Raw genomic sequence first — 24268 nt, 5'->3', positions numbered from 1 at the left:
ACAGGACTAGGATGGTGTGAGAGTTGCCTGATTGCTTAAAAACCCTTCAGTTCAAGAGATACTTTAAATGCCTGATTGCTTAAAAACCCTTCAGTTCAAGAGATACTTTAAATGTCTGGAAAAAATCGTTTGTCATATATAAACTACAATAATCGTTGGTAAAGGGCCTGAAAATATTTTTGCCTTTACTAGTTCCATAAATCTCTCTCTCTCTCTCTCTCTCTCTCTCTCCCCAAATCTCAACTCTGTGACATTTTTGATAACAAGGGCGTGACTTGCCGTCTATCACATTTATTATAATATCTCTCTCGCATTCACTTCTCTTTCTCTGTTTTCCATTCATTTCAGATTTGTTATTTCACTCCTTTTTTAGTTTCCATTTCGCTCTTCATTTTTTAATTTCATTCTTCATTTTGTTTCCTTAGTTTCCTTTTCATTTCTCTCTCCAGGTCTTCATTTTGTTATAATTTAGAAACTCAGTGTAGCTAACTCTTCATTTTTATTGTCTATTTCATTTGAATCTTTCCACTTAACTTTATCACTTTTCGCCCATTAATTTTCCGGTTTTCTCAGTTCTTTCCCGTTTCATTATCATTTCTTCATTTCACTGCAACTTTATTTTTACTATTTTTCAATTTTTTTTTTCATTTCACTTCAACTTTTTAGTTTTTTTAATTTTTTATTTTAATCTCACTTTTTCATTTCACTTCAACTTTAATTTTTTTTATTTTTTTATTTTAATCTCACTTTTTCATTTCACTTCAACTTCTCATTATTTCCTACTTTATATTTTACAGTTAATTTTTAAGATCTGTCATTTCATTCTTCACTCTATGTTTTTTTTTCTTTTATTTAATTATTCGTTCTTTGTCATTCAGCTTCTTATCATACACCCCTCATTTCAACTTTGATTTTAGCGTCTTCATTTCACTTCTCACTTTCATTCTTCTTGTCACACTTTCCACTTCCCTTTTTACTTCAGATTTTTCATATCGGTTTCCATTATTGTTCTTCATTTCTACTCCTCCTTTTAGACTTTCCATTTCGCTTCATATTATTCTCGTCCTGTTTTCCTTCTTTTCGATTTCCTTATTATACTTTCCATCCTATATTTCACATTTTTTTCCTTTTCATTTTTCAACACAGAGTCCCCATTTCATTTCTCATTTTAGACTCTGCATTCCGCTCATTATTTTCGATTTTCAGTACACTTTCCACTTATCACGTTTAATTTCTTTCATTTCTTCTCATTTCACTCCCTTCATTTCACTCCCTTTTACCTTTCCAATTTCACTTATCAATTATTATTTTCTATTTCGCTTTTCACGTTTCATAATATATTTTTTTCTACATCACTTTCCATTTTAGATTGTTTTAGATTTATCATTTCATTTCTTATTTCCAAGTTTATTTCACCTTCCATTTTTGATTCATCATGTCACTAGCTTTTTCATATTCTGTTTCACTTTCATTATACCTTGATCATTTCATTTATCATTTTGTAGCTTCCATTTCAATTTCCATGTTTGATTTTCCATTTAAAATTTCATTCTGGGTTTTCTATTTTAGTTTTAAATTTGACACATAATTTCTCTATTCATTTTTTGACATTTTATTATTTTCTCTTTTAATGATAAGTTATCCATTGTGTTTTTACTTCGTGTCTCGACTCTAACCGCACGACTATGACTGGCTCTCTCCTTAGCAATAAATAAATAAATAAAGAAAACATGAAGGTAGCAAGAATAAATCAGAGGACGTCACAGTACGAAATGGCCTAACCCTTTGACCACAATTTCTTTATTATTTTTACTCTTGTTTAACCCAGACGTTTTTATTCGAATCTGTTTTTCGAATAGGAAGGGTTAGCTGTAGCCATCATTAATCCCTACAAAAATGACAGGCCTTGCGTAAACTGAATAAAATCGTCTGGATGTAGCTTGTAAATCGATAATACATGTCCTTTGCTTCAATAGGGACGTTCCACACCTGAACATTATCGTCTGGCGTTTGCAAGAGTAATATAAAACTGAGTCACGGTGTTCAAGGAGTTTCTGAATAACTAATCTCTTTCGTACGAGTTCTCTTCTTAACTGTGCAAAATAGTGTGGAGGATGAAATAAATAGATGTTATGATACTGAAGGGTTAATGAAGGTGCTTTTTAACTAATACTGGTACCCGTATTCTTGTTGCTTAAGGAGGCTCCCTAGCACCTCTTCCTTAGCGATTTAGGGGATTTAGTTTTTGATACAGCCGATTAGTATGATTTTGTGCACTATTTTTTTAAGAGTATGGTGATGTTAGAATGATTTAAATAAAACAGAAGAGGACAGCAGGGTGTAATAAGCAAAATAAATCGCTTACAAGATAGTGTTTGCGAGCTTCCATAACCGACGAAAACACGGGTCTGGTTCTCCCTTTAAGCTGAATAAAACAGTCTGGAGGCAGCAAGAATTCACAAGACGTAATGGTGGGTCTGTGGAGATAATTACTATATCTTTCTCTACCAGGACACTTCTCCATCACTCCATCAATCATCCAGTCCTCTTCCCCTGCATTTAAAGGGAGGGCGACTAGCCTCACTCGCCCCTAAGTAGCATCACATGAGCAATAAACCCCAACCCCCTTCTGCGAGCTCTATCTTAACCCAATAAATCACCCGGCGTCACCTGGTTACCACCCAGCGTAGTAAATGGTTTTTGGGTTTACTGTATTTGGCTTGTCATGCAGTGTAGAGTCACCTGAAGGCAGCACTACATCGTGTCAGTGGATGGTGGTGGTAGAGAATTGCCGAAAATGAATAATATAATCGTCTGGTAGTAGTAAAATTGAATTTAGAAAATGTTATGATATTCAAGGGCTCCATGAAGATTGCTGGTAACCCATGCAAGGCGATGGCTTCTTTACTTAGCTAAATAAACAGACGGACACTGATCTGAGAGTGAGTGTGGTGAGGAGCTGTATTGCACACACACTGATTCGACAGAGAGAGAGAGAGAGAGAGAGAGAGAGAGAGAGAGAGAGAGAGAGAGAGAGAGAGAGAGAGAGAGAGAGAGAGAGAGAGAGAGAGAGAGTGTGTGTGTGTGTGTGTGCGCACGACTAATAGGGAAAACAACCATACAATTCACCCAAGACACATAACCGTCGAATTTACAGTCAAGGTCCCTAATTCAGCTGTCTACGTTTGAACAGACTGAGGCAAAAGTGACCCTGTCCGTGACTCTCGTGGTTGGCCTGGGAATTGAACCCTGGATGTTTTGGCTGGAAGCTGGGTGAAGGTTACAGACACTGACCAAAGAGTGAGTGTGGTGGTGATGTTGAGTGGGGTTAAGGAGTAGGCGATCCTGACGAAGCTGTTGATATGTAGTGCAGTTAAGTAGGGTCAAGGGTTTATATTACTGGTGGCCTAATGAACTGAGAACGAGTAGAGTGCAAGGGATACAATTACTGACCTAAGAGTAAGCGTTGTGGTGTAGCCGAGCGGAGTGAAGGAGAGCGCAATCCTGACGAAGCTGTTGATGTGTAGTGTAGCCGGCGTGGTGGGTGTGTTGCAGCCTGGCCCCGTCCACCCCTGCCGACACTCACAACGCAGCTCAGCCGGTGGCCCACGGCACCTGGCAACAGGGGTTAGGAGGGACGCTGGCTCAATCAGTCACTAGCATAACTCAGTGTTCTTTTTAACTGTGAGGAATGACGTCATATTTCACAACTATGTACATTATGTACAGGGAAACACAACACTGCCAGATGTTAATAATGTTGTCATTTGAACATCACGAGAGGGAAATTGTGGAAGGTTAAGTAAGATCTGTATATCGAAAAAGTGAAACTGAGGACTGTGGTGAGAGTTGGTGTTATCTATATTTCAAGAACGTCAAACAGGACTGTGGTGAGCTTTGGTGTTATTTGTATTTCAAGAAAGCAAAAATGTGAGTTCTGGTGACAATTATCAAAGGAGAGAAATTGTCCAGATTTAATGTCATTTGTACTTCATGAGAAAGTATGTTGAGTATTGGTGTAATGTACGGGAAACGTATCAAGGAAAGGAAAGTGTGTGTGGGGGGGGGGGGTCATGGTGTATGCTGTTTTACGATCCAGAATACTGTGTTGCGGGGTGGCAGCTGTCGCCTCACTGACTGACCTGGCGTTGAGGCCGCAGCGCAATCCAGCAGCAAGACATTCAGCAGCGGGGCAGCCTGGGATGCTACGACGACTGAGCACACCCACTCCAAGGTCCATCAGCTGCACCGGCACGATAGGGGGTGGTGAGGTTAGTTTTGGCACACCGATGCTACACACATGTACACCCACTAAAAATATTAGGCTCCCCTACTGTTTGTACCCCAAAGCTTTGAAATAATTCGCAGAAGTGACATCTTTTCCATTGGTAATATTGGCCACCAACTAAGGTGGCGAGTTTTTTTGTGGGTGTACAACTATGGACAACATATCAGGCTATACTGGGTCAAACACTCCTATACATATTAATAAAATTTATAGGCTTAACACATACACCACTTTTCAGAAGCACTGATTTTAACCCCTTCGGCCCAGGAACGTCTTTTTTAATATGTTCCGGCAAACACTAGGTAATTTACTTTATCTGTGAGATCTCCCAGGCAGAAGAGATTAATACTGGCTATAGGCGTGATGGTAGTCCCACCTCCCCTCACCTCCCTGTTGACTCTAAGGTTCCTGACGCAGCCTCGGAATGGTGGTGTGGTGAGGGGCGGTGTAAAGGTGTCAGTGGGCGGTGTGTGGGCGTCAGTGGGCGGTGGTGGGTGAGCTAGGCCGCCCACCTGAAGCGGCCTGGCAGTGTTGAAGACATGGGCAGCCCCGGGCAGTCTGGCGGCTCCCCTGCAGGTGTGGGCGTCAGGCAGGGTGTAGTTGGCGCCACCTTTTCCCACAGCCCTATCATCCACACCCACACCCGCACAAAGGTCCACGATCATCTCCACCAGCTGAGAGGACAAAGTACAGTGAAAGATATGAGTTGACCCACTATTCCACTGTCTCTACAACACTAGGTGCATGTCTTTCAATTTCCAGCTGCATCATGTCAAAGGCAATCACTTATCGGCAGAAAAACACACCATGTTTCTTACAGCTTTGAAATATTAACCAGAAGACGTGAGATGCAGACGGGGTGAAAATATCCGAGAAGCTTTTATTTCCCCACAGTTCACGTTCAAAGAAGAGCTCTACAACCATTATATTTTTTCACATGAGGGGTCCAATGGGCGCATTATCAAAACTGAGAGCACACAGGGGTAAATTAGCTTATAATTTCTGACCGTCCACAAAGGTGGTAGGCAACGCAGTCAAACAAGAAATTTGCGTTTTTCTTTTAGTGGGTGTCAACTTAACCTACTATTAAACAAGGAACGGAAAGAGGCAACCACGCTTTCAGTCTAAGTAATTTCTTGAACCCATGAGAAGAGTAAGGTGTATCTGGTCACTCTCTCTTGCTGCTGTATTTGCTCTGTAATGTGGTATGTAGACGATCCACATAAATTATACCTCCGACGGCTATTCACTAAATGATTATCAGTAACTGGAGGCTGCATCCACCTTTGCCCTCCCAAGCTTAATCTCTATTTATCTTTTGCCAGACTCCTTGATGCCGTAAGAGGTGGCCACAAATAAACTGCCTTCACGTCGCTCTGTCCTCTGCCATTTGGCTGCTCTCCCTCCAACTCACATCCCCCTCTCTCATACATCTCTCCAATCCATCCATCCTTCTCATCCTTGGACTCCCTCTCCTCCTTTTTCCCCTCCATCTCATCCACATACACGCTTCTAGTCAGTATCTCATTCTCCATCCTCTCCACATGGCCAAACCATCTCAAAATATTTTTCCTTAACACTTTGTCACCTCCACATCAACATCACAACATTCCATTACTTCTTCATCTGTCTGTCTCTCTCTCCCTGTAACTGCATTTGCTTCTCTCATGTAACTCGTTTTCAGTGCTCTCAATCTTGTGTCCATCCTCAATGGTAGGCCTAGGGGTTAAAAACTGAACTAAATGGCAGATTAAAAAATTATGTTTTTCCTATACAACCGAAAGATTCATTTAACATTTTTCTGAATAATGTAACATTTTTCCCGGATTCAAGGTGGCATAGTATACTTCCTAGTATGCTTTTCTTAGTAATATAATAAGCCAAAGGCCTAAACCCCTGCCTGCTGCTTATATCTTTTTAACATCGACAGAGTTTGCACCAATGATACAAGAAGATACTGAAATGCCATGTGCAGAATAATTCTGCAGAGCCACGTAAAACACGACCTGCAGGCACACACAATTAACACGCTAATATCAAATGAATGACTGTGCATGTGATGCTGGGACCTACCTCATCTTTCCAGATGAGATCTATTCTGTGCCAGGTGTTGTCTGCCAGGGAGTAAGATGCATTCAGGGTGAGAGTGACGGCGCCGCCCCCGAGGTCCAGCAAGAGGTGTGGTCGCCCCCCACGCAGCTCCAGCATCACCACCTCACTGGCGCCTTCCACCCTCCCAGCCTTCACACTGCTCATGTTTGGCTTCTCTTCATCTTTACTAACAACACCAGACCCTTCACTGTCGCCACCTGATGCCTCTGTCTCGCTTTTAGATATTGTGTCTGCACTGTCTTCAGGCGGGTGTGGGGGTGGATGGTGAGGTCCAGAATACAGAACTAGAGAATCCCGGGCCAATGTGAGGACCTCCAAACTGAGATGGACTTCAGCGCATGCAGGCAGGGCAGGCAGCCACGTCCATCCACCGCCTGGGTCTCCTTCACTTCCCCCGACGCCCTCGAAATACCGGCTGACAACCTTACATCGGGAGCCCCACGTGCCGTAGGGACATATACACCTGCCGGACCAGATACAGCTTTAGATTAAATATCATACACACCAGTGGATGAAGCGCTGGAAGAACTGAGAACTGAAATTAAATCAAACTTGTGCATTGAGTAACAAGGACACTCACGTGATTCCTGAGTCATCCGGGACACAGCGGCCGCCATTTAGGCAAGTATCTGGGGCGCAAGTGTTGTGGTGGATGGGGGAAGGCATTTCACAGCCACAGCCGCGTTGCACAACCAACCTTGGTCCCACTACAGCGGTGGTCCGAGCATCCACCACCACGAAGCCTTCACCCAACTCCACCTGCGCCCAACACCCGTCCTCGCAGGTCAGTGGCGCCTGGTGCCCCTCGTGGCACCTGGACACACCCACGTCATGCACACTCACACCCACCGCTTCTGCTAACTGTAACGTTTGCAATGTTGTTGTCATCTTAAGATATATTAACCAATTATCATATTTCAAAACCTCTCTACTCCAGAACTGGGCTGGGAGAAAAGATAGGAAAAATAATACATAAACTATACATACTGCTACCGTGTACTGCAAGTTGTTGTTGTTTTTTTTAAGTTCTTAGATGGGTAAGTAAGACAGAGGTGACCAAGACACACCTGTAGTCTGTGGTACAAGAGAAGATGGTTAAGGTTATGTACACCAGGTGCCACCATCCACACGCGGGTCCTCATCTGCGTCTGTCCCGTGTCCTCCCACCACCACGGCTCTTCCATGTTCGTCTGTACACCCACGTCCACCTTGCTCGTCCCACTGTCGGTAGTCTCGTCTTGATCTTCCCAAACCTGTCGGACCTCGCTGACCGCCGGTACCCTATCTTGATCTGCCTCATCCAGCCATGCCAGCAATGCCTGACTACCACCCTCCACCCACGCCTGTGCTGCAGCTACCAGTCGATGAAGCAGCGAGCCGCCGTCCTGAAGACACGGTATTAAGACAATAAATTCTTGGCATACTATCCACTTTAACCAGTGTCAAAGTAATTACCCGGATTAAAGCAGGCTACTAGAGTTGTCTCAACTATGGACGAAGACGCCTATAGTACCTACGCAGCCCTCCAGTGTATTAAATGATGTCAAAAGTGAGAAGTGTTGCTTGAGTGACTTCACTAACCTATTTCAGGGTAACAAGTGTTGAGGGTGACCTCATTAACCTGCCGTCAGGGACGAGAAGTGTTGAGGGTAACATCACCAACCTGTTCCTTCTGTGTGATGGCCTCGTACGGGCTGACGTCAAGGGTCAGCAACGTTGCCTGTGTGACGTCACTTGCCCTTAGCGACTTCACCTCCACGGTCACATTGGCGGCAACTCCGGTCTGGCTCTGGCTGTGATCATCCACCAAAAATCCCAACTCGTACCTGGCAAAAGAGAATGTGATATATTTACAAACTAGGTTCACTGTAGACAGACATACTACAAGAGTGGAATAACCTTTTAACTATAAGATGCATCCCTTTCACCCACATAAAATCGATGGGAGAAGCAAAAATACAAAAAAAACAAATGGTTCTTTCCCCTTCACCATGAGAGAGCTTCTCCTAAGCAAAATAACATTGTCTAGGAATAGCATGAATAAAACAGAAATGGCTCCATCGTAGTTAGATAGTCAAGCCGTTCAGCTACGCTCGTACTGAAACGATCATCATCATCATCAAACCACAATTCCTACTTAGGAGATAGAATAAGTAGTAGCAACAGCTGAAACTCCATCTTCACCTGCATGAAAAGCTGGTGACTGTATGCTAAAGTTACCCTCCTCCCGCAGTCCACCATTGCTTCTTCGAGGCACAGAGACTGAGATGAAGAGAGTTTGTATAACCGGGCATTGGAGCTGCCAGCTTATGTCGGCGCCACCACATGAAGGTGTCACTCTATGGGATAAGGTATGACTAGACAGTGAAATAGTGTGTGTGTGTGTGTGTGTGTGTGTGTGTGTGTGTGTGTGTGTGTGTGTGTGTGTGTGTGAGAGAGAGAGAGAGAGAGAGAGAGAGAGAGAGAGAGAGAGAGGTAAATCTTAAACAAAGGAAAAAGAAAGAGGAAGAAACACACACACACACACACACACACACACACACATAAGAGATCGTGCCAGGGGGTGGGGTGAGGGTGGTGCAGTTACAGTGTATTAGTGTATCTGGTCTAACCTGCCCTCAGTCGTCTGTCATGTACTATGGCCATGTCCAAGAAAAAGCAAAAGAGGAGAGGAGAGGGGAGAAAGAGATGTGAAATGAGAGAGAGGAGGGAAAGAGTGAGAAGAGAGAAAAACCTTGGTCAGGAGGAGAGTAGAGAGGAGGAGGGGAGTAGAGAGGAGAGGAGAGAGGAGTGGATTGGAGTGGAGTGGAGACGAGTGGAGTGGAGAGGAGAGGAGAGGAGAGAAGTGTGGAAAGTGAGGAGAGAGGAGAGAAGTAAGGAGAGAGGAGAGGAGATGTGAGGAAAGTGAGGAGAGGAGAGAAGTGAGGAAAGTGAGGAGAGAGGAGACGTGAGGAAAGTGAGGAGAGAGGAGAGGTAAGGAGTGGCGACGAGAGTGAGAAGATTGAAGGGAGTGAGAACGAGATGAGAAGAGGCAATGTGGAAGAAGGGAGAAAAAGATAAGATAGGAAACAGAGATATAAAAATTAGAGTAAACGAGATACAAGAAAGAATCACGGACAGACAGAATGTAAAAGAACTTAAGATGAAAGTAGAAGCGTACCTGGGCTCACCTACCGTTATATGAAGAAACCGCGATGAAGAGGCGGGATGAAGCAAAGAAAAATGAAAACAAAGACAAGACAGGCGCGGAAAGAAGACAGAATAATGACAGTTAAATAGACAAGTAGAAGGACAGACAGAAAGACAGATAGACTGGGAAATATAGCGATGTTGTAGTGTGAAACTGAGGTGATATGAGAAAGGTAGAAGGCTTAAAAAGAAAATGAAAGACAAACAAAATGTGAGTTGCGAGGGGGAGTGATTGGTACACCTAGACTCACCTGCCGTCAGCGGTGTGTGGGTCCATGTGTGGGTATCCGGAAGGAAGCAGGAGAGGAAAAAAGAGTGAGAGGGAAAGGAGAGGAGGGAAAAAAAAAGAAGAGAAAAGTAATGGAAGAGAAGAGGAAAAGAGACCAAATCAAGAGAGGAAGCAAGGAATAGAGACAGTCATAGGAAGAGTGAAAGCGTGAGGAGAGGTGGGGAAGTGGCTGGGATAGTGGAGTGGTTAGCGCACCTGGACTCACCTGCCGTCAGCCGTGTGTGAGTTCATGCTAAGGTGTCCGGTAGCCGTGTCCAGGTAGAAGCCGGGGTGTGGGCGTGCGCGTCTCCAGGCGTAGGTCTTGGCTGCATCGTCCATATCGTCCGGGTCCTGCACATACACCCGACCCAGTGGTACAGTTTCGTCCTCCCGGCCTGGCTGTTGGAGGCGAAGAACTTGCTGCATGAATACAACAAAGTGTGTGTGTGTGTTTTTTGTTTCCGGGTAATACTATTAATTCGCCTTTGTGTACACTTGCTTCAAAAAGAATGGGTGCAAACTTCGCGTAACAGTCTGAAACCAGAGGCGATGGCATTTGTGAAGTGCCTGGTGATTCCATCTTACACTGGTAAATCTGCTTTCATGAGGATATACGGCATCGCCAGCTTGTGACACTTCCTAATCAGTATCGTTACCATATAATTATTTAGATGGTATCCGATAAATCTCCTTGGGACATCACCAACTACACTGATCATTTAAGATATCATCGTCTCTCTCTTAGTTTTTGGAATTAGCGTACAGCCAGGAGCAAAGTTCGCCGACAGTCCTCTACCAACCACTATCCTGCCTTCCATATTTCTCATTCCCCCAAAATGACAGAGTGCATCCTTCCTTCAGATACTCTTGTGTTGTGTCCTCGTATTGCTGTCAGCCAGCAGAGAAATGTCGGCGAACTTTAGCTCATGGTTATACATGCGTGTCTGTGATGCGACGCGGTCTTGAACACACAGCCGACCCAGTGGCACAGTTTCACTCTTGCGTCCCGGCTGGTGGTGGAGAAAATTAAATCTATTTATATGTCTATCCATCTAGGTATATATATATATATATATATATATATATATATATATATATATATATATATATATATATATATATATAAAACTATTTATATAACTCTCTCTCTCTCTATACAGTATATATATATATATATATATATATATATATACTCGTATCATCATCGTCATCAGCCGTTTGAGTATCCACTGCGGGACCGGCCTATCTCGACCGATGTCGGTATATTACAGCCAATGTATCTCTACCAAGTGGCTTAGGCTGTCTGGTAGAGATTGTATGTAGGGTGAGAAGTGCTTGTAAGTGTAACTGTAGTGTTGGAGTGGCTTTGGATATGTGTGTGTAGTCTATGGACCAAGTGTAATCGGCCCGCGCAAGCCGGCTGGGTGCAAGCATACTTTATAGTAAGCGACACTGGTTAAGCCACAGCTCCCCTAGTGTCAGCCAATGCAGTACGTGGCCGGGTGAACACTCCCAAAGTTTATTACCCTGGCGGTGCGCGAACCCTGGTTCACCCGTGTACGAAAAGCACATTCTACCACTGTACCACAGACGCTCTATATACTGTATATATCTATCTATCTATCTATCTATCTATCTATCTATATATATATATATATATATATATATATATATATATATATATATCTATCTATCTATCTATCTATCTATCTATCTATATATATATATATATATAAAACTCTCTCTCTCTCTCTCTCTCTCTCTCGCTACATACATAAATACTGACAGATAAACAGATATTGGGGGAGGCGGTGGCTCAATCGGTAGAGAGTTGTCCTGTAGTCCTAACGGGCCAGGGTTCAAATCCCGCTGGGGCAGAGAACACTTTAAGGATTTGAATTTCATAAAAATCAGACTTTACTGATCTACCAGAAGACCCGCCGACATGTCGTGAAAATATCCCCGCTAATACCAATACACCAGTCCTGTATGAGACAGCCCTAGCACGTATTCAGTATGGACGGTGGGTGTTAACGCCGAAGTGGTGACGTGTAGAGGTGTACGGTATGTAGGAGGACTACTGGGCCTTGAAAGCAGGCTGTGAAGCCTATGCCCAGAGTCGGTTACATAAAAAAAAAAAATACACAAACGAGTATATATACATACATACATACACACAGATAGATAGTTATAGATAGACAGAGATAGATGGATGGATAGACAGATAGATAATTATAGACAGACAGGTAGATAGATAGATAAACAGATAGACAGACATATACATAAATATTTATTTATCATTAAAGATTCTACATATTATCCCATTCTTAAGAGTAAAAAATGTCAGGATGTGAGAGAGAGAGAGAGAGAGAGAGAGAGAGAGAGAGAGAGGATATGACACTAAACCTTCAGAGTCAGCACTGTGACGGTCCTTGCAGCTGGCGTCATAGGGTTGTCGTTGAGATCTGTGACGTGTAGTGTTAGTGTGACGGTGGCGGTGAGGGCCCCTGCGTCACCCACCAGTAGGGGCACCAACACACGTCGTGCCTCCTCTCGGTCCAACGCCCTCTTTGTCGACACCACGCCCACGCCACGCCCTCCGTCACCGCCTGCACGAGTTCAGGATTAGGTTAGGAGAGGTCAGGTTGGGTCTGGCTGGGTTAGGTCAGGCATATATAGGTTGGGTTTAGTTGGGTTGGGCTCGGTCTTTTTAAAGTCAGCATAAGCTAACCGAGTTTTAACATACTGAGACAGGGGGTGCAGAATATTCCGTTTCTCATTCTTATTTAGTATGTAAATTTAAAAAACGCATTTCCAACGATTGTTCTTAGAAAACAAATTACTCAGAACTGCTAAACTAAGTGGTGGGTATTTATATTTTAATAACTTAAAAAATGACACACTTCCTGCGCTACATACAGTATAGCAGATCAGTGATGTCTTTAATCTCCCGGCACGGGCCCTCTTCCTATCTAACACATACAACATGACCTTTACACACAGTGAAGGACAACATTCTACGCATCATCACTGGCTGCAACAAAACCACTCCCTCAGTTCACTTAAACTTTTATGTTATAGTCCTCCCTATCAGAGATTATCTTGTTGTCAAAGGTACACAATTCTATGTTGCAGCCTATGCCAACTCACACCACCCCTGTCATTACACGACAAAGCCACACAACACAACTAAACACGATACAGGCACCAAACAAACATTACCAGACCCTCTTCGACAACATCACATCTCCCTACATTCCTACACCAGCTATGAAGATACATCCACAGCACATACTCACTTCACGCTCAGGGAAATACAACTCGATCAGAACACTATAGCTCACTACAGGCCCCCCTCCCGACATTCACCCATCAACGACATCATTAAATGATCGAGTTCACCTGGCTTGGCCTAGACCAGGACATCAACCAGCCCTCCTCAGCTAACAGCTTAGATTTAGGCTGGGTGGAATCACAGATGACACGTGCTCCTCTTGTAGAACTGGTCCCACAGGCAGTTTCTTACCTGCGATTGACGGGTTTGCAGGGCTGGGCAGACCATGGCTGAGCAACAACAACTTCAGTCTCCTGTAATTAGGTGCAGTCCGTAATAATATCGATTTCTGTTGTATTCTTGTTACCCCCAGGTGACTGTATTCGGTTTGGGAACGAAGTAATGAAGGATGTACAGTACTTAACCCCTCTATATTACTGAAGCAGTGTTTTAAACTTACATACAAACTGAGGTACCCTCCTTAACCTGAACACTATAGCACTTGTACAGGTCAAAGTTCGTGGAGGAAGACTCATTCTGGTCACGTGTAACGTCAACACTGACACACAGGAGGGTCAAGTGCCACGATGAGGGCCGGGCCATTTCTCGGAAGCCAGTCTTCCCCAGAATGTAGACTCACTGTACAGTTGCGATCAACAATATCGCTCCACTTTGTAGTCCTTCGGATTTGAAACTCTTAGCAAAATACTGTGAAGAATATTTTGGCCTCCGAAGATCCTATCACTAGCTTTCTAAGTCTTTGCTCATTCTCTCTCTATTTATTGTTATGAAGTGGATCAGTACGTTTGATCGCAACTGTACATGCACCCTATACTTATTAAGAAGATTCACTATACTCACTCTGGTCGTGGGTAACGTGGACACTGGCGGTGACGTGTGGGGACGCCTGGGGGTCAAGTGCCACGGTGAAGGGCGGGCCGTGTCCCTGGCGCCAGTCGTCAGGGTCGCTCAGCCTCACCCGCGCCACCACACGAGGGGCACTGTTCTCCTCCACCACAACCTCCTGCGGCTCCAACAGGAACGGGGGATTGTCGTTCACGTCCGTCACGTTCACCTGCCGGGGAGAGAGACACGCAAGACTTTATTCTTGTCAATTCAAGAGGCTCCCTAGCACTGCTTCTTAACTAGTTTTGAGTCCCCTTACCGCCCTTTTTTAACAGCTAAGCACCTCTTCTTCATCAGATTGGACATCAATTTAGAGGCTCCGTAACATTTCTTCTTTGTTAGTTTAGAGGTTCCTAAGTACTTCTTTACTAGTTTAGAGGTTCCTTAGCACCTTCACTTGTTTAGTGGCCCCTTGGCACCTCTTCTTTAGTTTACAGGCTCCTTAGCAACTCTCCCTTACTGGTTTATTTTTGCATATAGCATGTTCAAAAATCCCCTGTACGTTATTTATGCAGTGGTCGATAGTAAGAAGAAATAAATAACAGACGAGAGAACATAGAGGTGAAACATCGCAGAGATATGTGTGTGTGTGTGTGTGTGTGTGTGTGTGTGTGTGTGTGTGTGTGTGTGTGTGTGTGTGTGTGTGTGTGTGTGTGTGTGTGTGTGTGTGTGTGTGAAAGAGAGAGAGAGAGAGAGAGAGAGAGAGAGAGAGAGAATAAACAATAGAAATATCAATAAACAACTCACAGACAGCGTTGCAGTGGCGGTCCTGGGCGGGTCCCCGGAGTCTATGGCCCAGACAAGGACTGTGTGTGTGGGTTGCCGCTCCCTGTCCAGCGTACCCCTCACACGCACCTCGCCCGACCTGTCCACGCCAAACACGCCCCCTGGGTCACTCACCGGCGCGATCCGGTAAGTGATGGGGTCCTTGCCGCCCTGGGGATGCGGTAAGGGGGGTGGTTTGAGGGTACAGTGTGTTTAACCTGACAAAGATCCCCAACACATTTCAGCCCAGTTGTTGGCCAAGTGCAGAGACTGGAGGGCTGGTTTAACTAGAAACAGAAGAGAATTATTCCAAGCTCATAAACAAGACTCACTGAATTTCATGCAATCACGACTTAGCATTCAAGTTGCGACAGTGGCCTACTTTTGTTGGGTAGAAGCAAACCGATTATAATGTAGGTGCTGCTGTACAGGATTGGGTGGTTGTCGGGTGCTGGTGGGAGGGGGTAGTGTAGGGGTCATTGAACGGGGCGAGATGCTATACTTGGCGATGTCCTTGGCCCCGGGCCCTGCAGACAACATAAAGGGATGGGATAGGTGGCAGGGTGGTGGCTGAGGATGCAAGTGAGAGTAGTGCGGGTGGCAGGATGGTTGCTAGATCATGTAGGCGGCAGAGGAAGGGGTGGTGCGTGGGGAGTGTAAGATAAATAATTGCTGTTAGATAATTTCACGCTACGAATTTAAGAGCAGATCACCAAGAAACCGCCAACCGACTTTGCTGGGGCGGGCCGCACGCAAAGCCAATAGTTGAAATGTTGTGCTGTTGTCTCAGTTTGTGGAAAAATTGGCCGGTGGCATCAAGTGATACACGGTGAGTTGCAGCGTTATAATGTTTTATGTGTCTATAGTGTCGTATATGGTCAGATGAGGCGTGATAGTGATGATGACAGAAGATGGGAGATGATGATGAAGAATGACGATGGATAATGATGATGGATGATAAAGGGTAATGTTGGAGGGTAATTAAGTTACAAGCCTCCACACTTGACAGTGTGGATAGCGTTCAAGTGAGCACGTTTACAGATGTTATTTAGCTTAAAGACGAAGTGTGCCATCCCACTTGCCTGATATTAGAGTACATTCGGAAATGATCTAGTTCTTATTTCACAGATGTGCATAATAAATGCTCACAGACACTGGAGCCTCGAACCTAAGCACGGCAGGTCGCACACTTTACTCAATTTTTCGCGTTCAGTTAGTTGATTTTTGGTTATTTTTAGCAGTATGTTGGTGAATACTAAGAAAAACCACTTAACCCATTTGCGCCCAGGGTCCTCAATATTGGGCGGAATTGGGCATATTCAGAATTTAATAAAGAAGGGAAACAGGAACTCTTGGAGCTAATGGATTAAACACCAACAAACCTATCAATTTCTTTAGCCCATTTGCACCCAGGGTCCTCAATATAGGACGGAATCGGGCATTTTCAAAATTTAATAAAGAAGGGAAACCCGGGGTAGGGACCTATGAGCTTCGCGACTATGAGCCGACAGGCGGAGCGGTACGCCTAGCACTATTCCAGCAAAATCCTTCACACAGGAACTCTCGAAGCTAATGCCTTATGTAACATAATATGTTCTGTAAACTTTTCAACGATTTGGGTAGAACCGCTATAGTTTTAATATATTTAAAGAAAACCCCCCCCTTTTTTTTTTTAGCGCATTTCAGCAATACGGTGGCGCACTTGGGGAAAAGACACTAAAGAAACATCAGTTACTTTTCCTTAAGCCTGCCAGTGTTCTGCACAGATAGCTGTAACTTTAATAATTTAGGGTAAGGCGGTGGCTGAATCGGTAGAGAGGCGGCCTGTAGACCTAATGGACCCGGGATCCTATCCCGACTGGGGCAGGGAACAGTTTAAGGATTTGAATTTCATAAAAGCAGACTTTACTGATCAACCAGAAGACCTGCCGACAAGTCGTAAAAAATACCCTCGTTAATACCAGTACACTAGTCCTGTATCAGACAGCCAAAGCACGTACTCAATATGGACGGGGGGTGTTAGTGCCGAAATGGTGACATGTGGAGGTGTAGGAGGACTATTGGCCCTTGGGATAGGCCACTGCCCTCGAGAAATAGGTCCTGAAGTCTGTCCAGAGTCGGATACATAAAAAAAAAAAAAAAAAATCCGAGATAACCCCGCTCTGAGGGTCAATTTGACGCTTTTTGGCTTTTTTCTGGAATATGGTCGCGAATTTTTGGAAATGTTACTTGAGGACCTAAGCGCTTTTCCGTAGGCTTTGCAACGATATACGAAAACGTGTTGTAGCTTTAACACACTCTGGAAAAAAAAGAAAAAAAAAAAGGTTATCGTGCTACTTGGCGCTCAATTTTGCGTTTTTTCTTTCTTTTAGCAGTATGATGGCGGGGTTTGAAAAATGTCACTTAAGAAACAGCTATTACTTTTTTCATAGGCTTTCCAACTTCGTGCATAGAACCGTCATAGCCTTAATAGTCTCCGAATTAAAAGTTCTGGAACTATGCGTGGTATAAGCGTCCACATCTACTACCTGTTTAATTGAGTTCTCCAAGGATGATGATGATGATGATGATGATGATGATGATGATGATGATGATGATGATGATGACAGGCGATAATGAGTGGTGATAATGGGTGATGATGGATGATAGTGAAAGATGATGATAATGGTGTTTGGTGATGAGTAAAGAAATGGATGATAGAAGTGTTGTGGTGGTAACAGACAACGATGATGGATTTTGAAGGGTGGTGACGAGGAGTGATGATGAATGTTACTGAATGATGATGGGTTAAGATGAAAGTGATGACCTAAGGGCATTTTTTTTTTTTACAGTAAACGAGTCACCTAACCTTGTTTTACAGATTAAGAAACATGAATATAACAATTACAAACCACAGTCTTCACAAACTAACCTAAATATACTCAGATATACCAACTAAAACAAAAACTTCTTTAACCCACTAAATTAAACCCAAACCCACCGAATCAAGTCCAAACAGACCCATAAAATAAAACCCGGATGTACAAAAATCCACCAAATCAATTCCAAATATGTCCAAACCCACCCAATTTAATCCAGATATACCCAAGTCTACAAAATCGAAAACAAACCTACCAGATTAAACCCAATGTACTCATATCTACCAAACCAAACCCAAAGGTACCCAAACCACCAAATCGAACCCAAAGGCAGCCAGACCACCAAATCAAACCTAAATGTACCCAATACTCCCGCTAATACCAGTACACCAATCCTGTATGAGTCAGCCCTAGCATGTATTCAATATGGATGATGGGTGTTAGCGCCGAAGTGGTGACATGTGGAGGTGTAGGAGGAATACTGGGCCTTGAGATAGGTCACTGCCCCCGAGAAATAGGCCCTGAAGCCTTTGCCCAGAGTCGGACACGTAAAAAAAAAAAATTATAAAGCCCAAATATACTGAATTAAGCAAATATAATTCAAATATACCTAAACTTCTCAAGGCAACTAAAAATATACCCAACCAAACCAAATCGAACCCAAATACACCCAAATCTACGAAACCCAACCTAAATGAAGTCAAGCCTACCAACTCAAAGCCCAACCAACTAAATCGAACCCAAATATACACAAACCTACCTAAGTATACCTAAATATACCTAAACATACGAAGCTAAGATAAACACAATTGAAACTACCAAATCAATGCATAAATGTTCCCAAGCGAACCAGATCAAACCCAAATATACCCAGACCTTCCAAACTGAACCCAAATATGCCCAAACCTACGACCTCATACCCAAATGTACTGAAATCTACCAAATCAAACCCAATTGAGCCCAGGACCTGCAAATCAAACCCAGATATACCCAAACCTACCAAATCAAACCCAGATATACCAAAGCCTACCAAATCAAAAGTATTAAACCTACCAAACCCGAATATACCCAAACCTACCAAATCAAACCCAAATATACTCAAACCTACGAAATCAAAAGTACCCAAACCTACCAAATTAAACCCAAATATACCCAAACCTACCAAATCAAAAGTACCCAAACGTACCTAGCCAAACCCAAACATACCCAAACCTACCAAATCAAACCCAAATGAACCAAAATCCTCCAACTTTAACCCAAATGAACCCAAACCTACCAAATCAAACCCAAGTGTACCTAAACCTACCATACCAGACCCAAATATACCCAAACCTACCAAATCAAACCCAAATGAACCCAAATCCTCCAACTCAAACCCAAATGAACCCAAACTTGTTAAATCAAACCCAAATTTACCCAAACCTACCAAATCAAACCCAAATGTACTCAAATCTCTCAAACCAAACCCAAATGTACCCAAATCTACCAAATCGAACCCCAATTTACCCAAACCTATCAAACGAAACCCAAAAGTACCCAAACCTACCAGATCATACCCAAATGTATTCAAACCTACCAAATGAAACCCAAATACACAAATCAAACCCAGATCTACAAAATAAATGCAAATGTAACCAAATCCACAAAATCAAACCCATTATTAAAAAAATAACAGAACAAAGGAAGGAAAAACAATTAAAAAGGAAATAATTCATACACCAGAATACTTGGTGTCCTCCATTCACAGCAAATCTGAACAGTTGGACTTTAACAGCTGTAGGTTGAAAGTTGGTCGGAAACAACTCTGAAGGCGCGATTCCACCGAGGCAACATTTCGGCAACATGTGGCATGCTACATTGTGGCATAGGCCAAGTGTGTTCCAACCAGTTCAACACAAGGCAACATGTAGCATGAGACTGTGTGGCATGCAACAGGTGGCAACAAGTTGCCCGTAGAACGTAACGCATGCGACAAGATGTAGCCTGCTGCCTGGTGTTGCCAGCCTTCCCACCAGTCGCGGGAAGGATTCCATGCTGAAAGCAACAAGATGAATTGGTCGCTAGAAAAAACCGAAGAAATTATAGAAAAATATAGAAAACTTGTTGTTCTATGGGATATACGCTTCGAACAATACAAGAATAACCAGGCTTAACTAGATGCATTGCGGGGATTAGCCAAGAACACACACACACACACACACACACACACACACACACACACACACACACACACACACTCTCTCTCTCTCTCTCTCTCGACTTTTGTCGCTTCTTCTCTCTCTTCCCTACTTCTCTTCTCTCCGTCCTCCCTCCTCACTCTCTCTCTCTCTCTCTCTCTCTCTCTCTCTCTCTCCTAATACTGTGCCAGCACTAACATACCTTTCACCTGTTACATTATTCTCTCTATCCTGTCTCTTGTTAAGCTCAGACGCGGTACTTCAGAAAATTTTTGCATTCGTGCCTTCTTCTTGACGGAGGGCACTCAACACTCGTCTTTCTATACATTCAAACCTTTTTATAAGTTATTCGGCAGTGTGTGTGTGTGTGTGTGTGTGTGTGTGTGTGTGTGTGTGTGTGTGTGTGTGTGTGTGTGTGTGTGTGTGTGTGTGTGTGTGTGTGTGTGTGTGTGTGTGTGTGTGTGTTTTACACGGTATCTACTTGTATGGTTTTTTGTTAAGCTCTGTCTATCTACATATCTGTCTGTCTGTCTGTTACACCGTGTTGACAACTGGCTCAGTTTTTGTTTAATCGGTGGAAATGGTTTTGTGGCATTCAACATAAACATTGGCATGTGGCATGCTGCATGAAACATCAATGTTGACTTTATCGCAGTCAACATGTCTCATGGTTGAATGCCGCATTCAACATACATGTTGAAAGCCAGGCAAGTCGCATGCTACATGTTGCCTGTGTTGCCCCGGTGGAATCGCGCCTTGAGGAAGCGAGTTCCATGGAGATGCAGTTCGGGGAATACAAGATTTTTGATAGGCGGGAACTCTGCAATACGGCAGCGTGACAATCCAGTCATGAGCGCTACTAGATGCCCGTGTAGTGTGCAGGAAGGCATGGAGAGGTGGAACAATGGATGCAACTTCGTCTGAGCATTTGCCTTAAAAGTACCTTTAAATAATGCAAGGGAGGCAACATTTCTTCTTACCTGTAGGGGAGGTAGTTTATTATTTTTATTTATTTTTATCTTTTTAAATAGATAATGAATGGAGGAAGGAAAAACAAAGGGAAAAAAATAAGTCCATGTGCCTAAAGGCATCCTCCATTCATAAAATACTTATAACAACTGGATTTAAAATCGAGAGGATTAAATGAATGTGGGAAGCAACTCACAGGAAGTGAATTCCAGAGAGTAGTAGTTCTGGGGATAAATGAATTTTGATCAGCAGAGGTTCTGCATTGTGGGGGAAAGAGTGTGAGTTCATGGGCTCTCCCAGCTGCCCGAGTATTTCGGGAGAAAATGTGAAGGGAAGGCTCAATTGAAGCCAGTTCGTTAGAGCACTTACGGTAAAAATATCGATAAAATAATGCTAAAGAAGCAACATCTCTACGTACTGATAACGGAGGAAGGTCCTGCATTATGACAGGATTATTGATTAATCTAATGGCTTTATTTTGAATTTTGTCCAACTGCCTCAATGCAACCGCTCCACATCCACCCCACAGTGGTGAACAGTATTCGATCTGAGAACGCACATGACTTGTATATTGTGGCCATCTGCTCGTCAGTGAAGAACTCACGAACTCTGTACATAAGTCCCAGTTTTTTAGAAGCATTTTTAGCAAGGGATTCAACATAAGCTGTCCAGCTTAGGTTGGGGTTTAGAGTAACACCTAGGATATTAATTGTAGTGGATATTGGCATACTGATATCATTTAAAATTATGTGAGAGTCTGAGGGATTCTTTCTTTGGAGAAATTAATGTATTTAGTTTTTTGAGCATTAAACGAGACCAGATTTTTTTGTCCCCATTGACTAATTTTAGAAAGGTCCTGGTTCAGAGAAATTGCTGTGTTTATTTGGGAATTTATAACATTAAATTGTGTAAGGGAGGTACTAAAAGTGAAAGAACTATGAAGGGTCGAGTCACCAGCATAAGAGTGTATTGGGTTGTGCGTGACAGACTGGAGGTCATTTATATGAATGAGAAAGAGGGTTGGCGCCAAAACTGATCCATGAGGTACGCCAGCATTTATGGAATGAAATTGAGAATAAATTCCATCTACCATGACCCGTATTTTTCTACTATGAAGGTAAGAAGAAATTAGAGGAACCAATGACGCAAGGCCATAGTGTGACATCTTAGACAATAAGGCCCGGTGCCACACTCTGTCAAATGCTTTTGAAATATCAAGTGCTACTGTGTGTGTTTCACCATGTTGGTCTATTGTTTTGTTAATCGGATGGGTAAGAAAGCAAAGAGTATCTACAGTTGAACGTTCCTGTCTAAATCCATACTGCTGATCATTAATCAATTTATTGATTTCTAGATGCTTGACTATGTGTTTGTTAATTAGTGTCTCAAAAACTTTACCGAGAAGGGAAGTTATTGCAATTGGTCTATAGTTTGATGGATCAGAAGTTGCCCCCTTTTTAGGGACAGGATGGATATTTGCTTCTTTCCAAGGGTCTGGAAAAATTGAGGTACGGATGCATAAGTGGAAAAATTTTGCTAATACAGGAGCCAACACTGAGGAGCAATCTTTAAGTACTATTGAACGAATTTCATCTGGTCCAGTGGCTTTGTCTGCTGATAGATTCTGTAATACGGCTTGTATGTGTCTGGTGTGAATCATAAAAGGAGGTATTTGAGGGGAATAATTTGTAATAGCTGGGTTATTAATAATTCTAAAAGCTTTGTTCTGAATTTTGTCTAGTTATTTTAATGCAACATATTCACATCCACTTCAAAAGGGTGAACAATATTCCAGCTGAGTGCACACGTGACTAAACTACAGCCAACTGCTCGTCAGCGAAGTAGCTACGAACTCTGTACAATAATCCAAGTTTCGTTGAGGTGGTTTTTGCAAGTGATGTAACATGAGAGGTCCAGCTGAGGACACTGTTAAGTGAAACACAGAGAATTTCAATACTTTTGGAGATGGGAATATTAGTAGCATTGAAGGTAATACAGGAGTCTGTCAACTGTATATATTTGGTTTTACTAGCATTAAATGAGACAAGGTTATTGTCCCCATTCAGTGAACCTAGATAAGTCCTGATTTATGGAGATGGCTGTACTGGGCTGGGAGTTAGAGATGTCTGACTTTGTAAATGGGTTGTCTGAGTGTGGATGAACTGTGAAGCGTTGAGTCATCTGCATATGAATGGATAGGATTATGAGTGACAGATAAGAGATCATTAATATAATCTAGGAACAGGGTTGGAGCCAGAACTGATCCTTGTGGCATGCCGGCATTAACTGAGCGAAAATTGGAATAGGCCTATACATCATCTACTTTTCTCTTTCTGTCGCTGAGATATGAGCAAATCAGAGGAACAAATGACGTTAGTCCATAGCATGGAAGTTTGGATAGCAGGACACTGTGCCACACTCTGTCAAAAGCTTTAGAAATATCAAGGGCTACTGCATGAGTTTCTCCATGTTGGTCAATTTATTGATGAATGGTAAGAGTCAGGAGACTGAGTATATCAATTGTGGATCTTTCGTGGCGAAATTAACGCAGTCTATCATTAAGTTGTTTTTGATTCAAGATCTTTAACTATGTGCTCATTCACTACAATTTCAAATATTTTACCAAAAGACGACGTGATAGCTATTGGTCTGTGATCAGAGGGGTCAGAGGAACTTCCTTTCTTCGGAATCGGGTGGATATTGGTTTCTTTCCAAGAATTACGGAATGAAAAAGTACGAATGCACAGTTTGAATAATTTAGCTAGAACGGAAGCAAGTTCTGGGAAACATTTTTTCAAAACAACTGGAGGGATTCCATCTGGGCCTGGTGCTTTATTAGCTGGTAAATTGTCTAGCATGGATTTTACGTATCTGGTCTGTATTTTCAGTGGAGCAATTTCGGGAGAGTAAAGTTCTAGTGCCGGGATGTTCTGGCTGACTTCCTCTAACGCTGAATTTCTGGTAATGTAATGGCAAGGGTATTCGCTTTGCCTAGCGGGGCATTTGTAATGATACCGTCTGAAAATTTTAGTGAGGGAATAAGTGATGACTTGTTAAATTTATTATTGAAAGAACTGAGAGATGACCACAATATTCTATTGTAATTAGGACTTTTTAGTAGTCTGGATGCTTGGTTGTGAAGAAAGTTTGATTTCGGGAGATTTATTACTTCTTTTGCATGGTTTCTAGCAATTTTAAACTGACTGAGTGATTCAGATGCTTTTTATTTTAAGTATGCGTTATATGCTAATGACTTTTGGGTCGTTGCTCTTGCACAGTTGCTATCAAACCATTTTGGGGAGTCCGACCTTTTAGTGACCTGTTGACTTGGTATGAAGAATTCCATACCAGCTTGTATTAAGTCATTAATGTGGGACTAAGCAGAACTGATATCACTAGAGAAGAGAGAATGCCATGGAATGTCAGCGAGATAATTTCTAAATCCATCCCAGTCTGCCCTAT

At 42.9% G+C, this 24268-nt stretch overlaps 1 protein-coding gene across 1 annotated transcript in view; it reads right to left on the bottom strand.

Annotated features, from left to right (window-relative positions):
- Window positions 1-24268, bottom strand: part of LOC145399044 (putative neural-cadherin 2) — a 317668-nt gene that overhangs the window by 42523 nt on the left and 250877 nt on the right. The window contains exons 11-22 of the mRNA XM_080271782.1: window positions 14785-14973; window positions 13993-14206; window positions 12264-12466; window positions 10084-10256; window positions 8064-8226; window positions 7663-7785; window positions 7468-7608; window positions 6981-7261; window positions 6362-6863; window positions 4675-4962; window positions 4143-4243; window positions 3454-3615 (exon numbers count right to left, since the gene is read on the bottom strand). Of these exons, the coding sequence (XP_080127908.1) occupies window positions 3454-3615; window positions 4143-4243; window positions 4675-4962; window positions 6362-6863; window positions 6981-7261; window positions 7468-7608; window positions 7663-7785; window positions 8064-8226; window positions 10084-10256; window positions 12264-12466; window positions 13993-14206; window positions 14785-14973 (2540 nt within the window). The remainder of the gene's footprint in view (window positions 1-3453; window positions 3616-4142; window positions 4244-4674; window positions 4963-6361; window positions 6864-6980; window positions 7262-7467; window positions 7609-7662; window positions 7786-8063; window positions 8227-10083; window positions 10257-12263; window positions 12467-13992; window positions 14207-14784; window positions 14974-24268) is intronic.

The sequence above is a fragment of the Coenobita brevimanus genome, chromosome 5 (genome assembly GCF_032717465.1).
Source record: "Coenobita brevimanus isolate Jiangsu-jjx chromosome 5, ASM3271746v2, whole genome shotgun sequence".
NCBI lineage: Eukaryota > Metazoa > Arthropoda > Malacostraca > Decapoda > Coenobitidae > Coenobita > Coenobita brevimanus.
The sequence above is the reverse complement of the archived record's forward strand: the minus strand, read 5'-3'. Positions and strand labels throughout refer to the sequence as shown.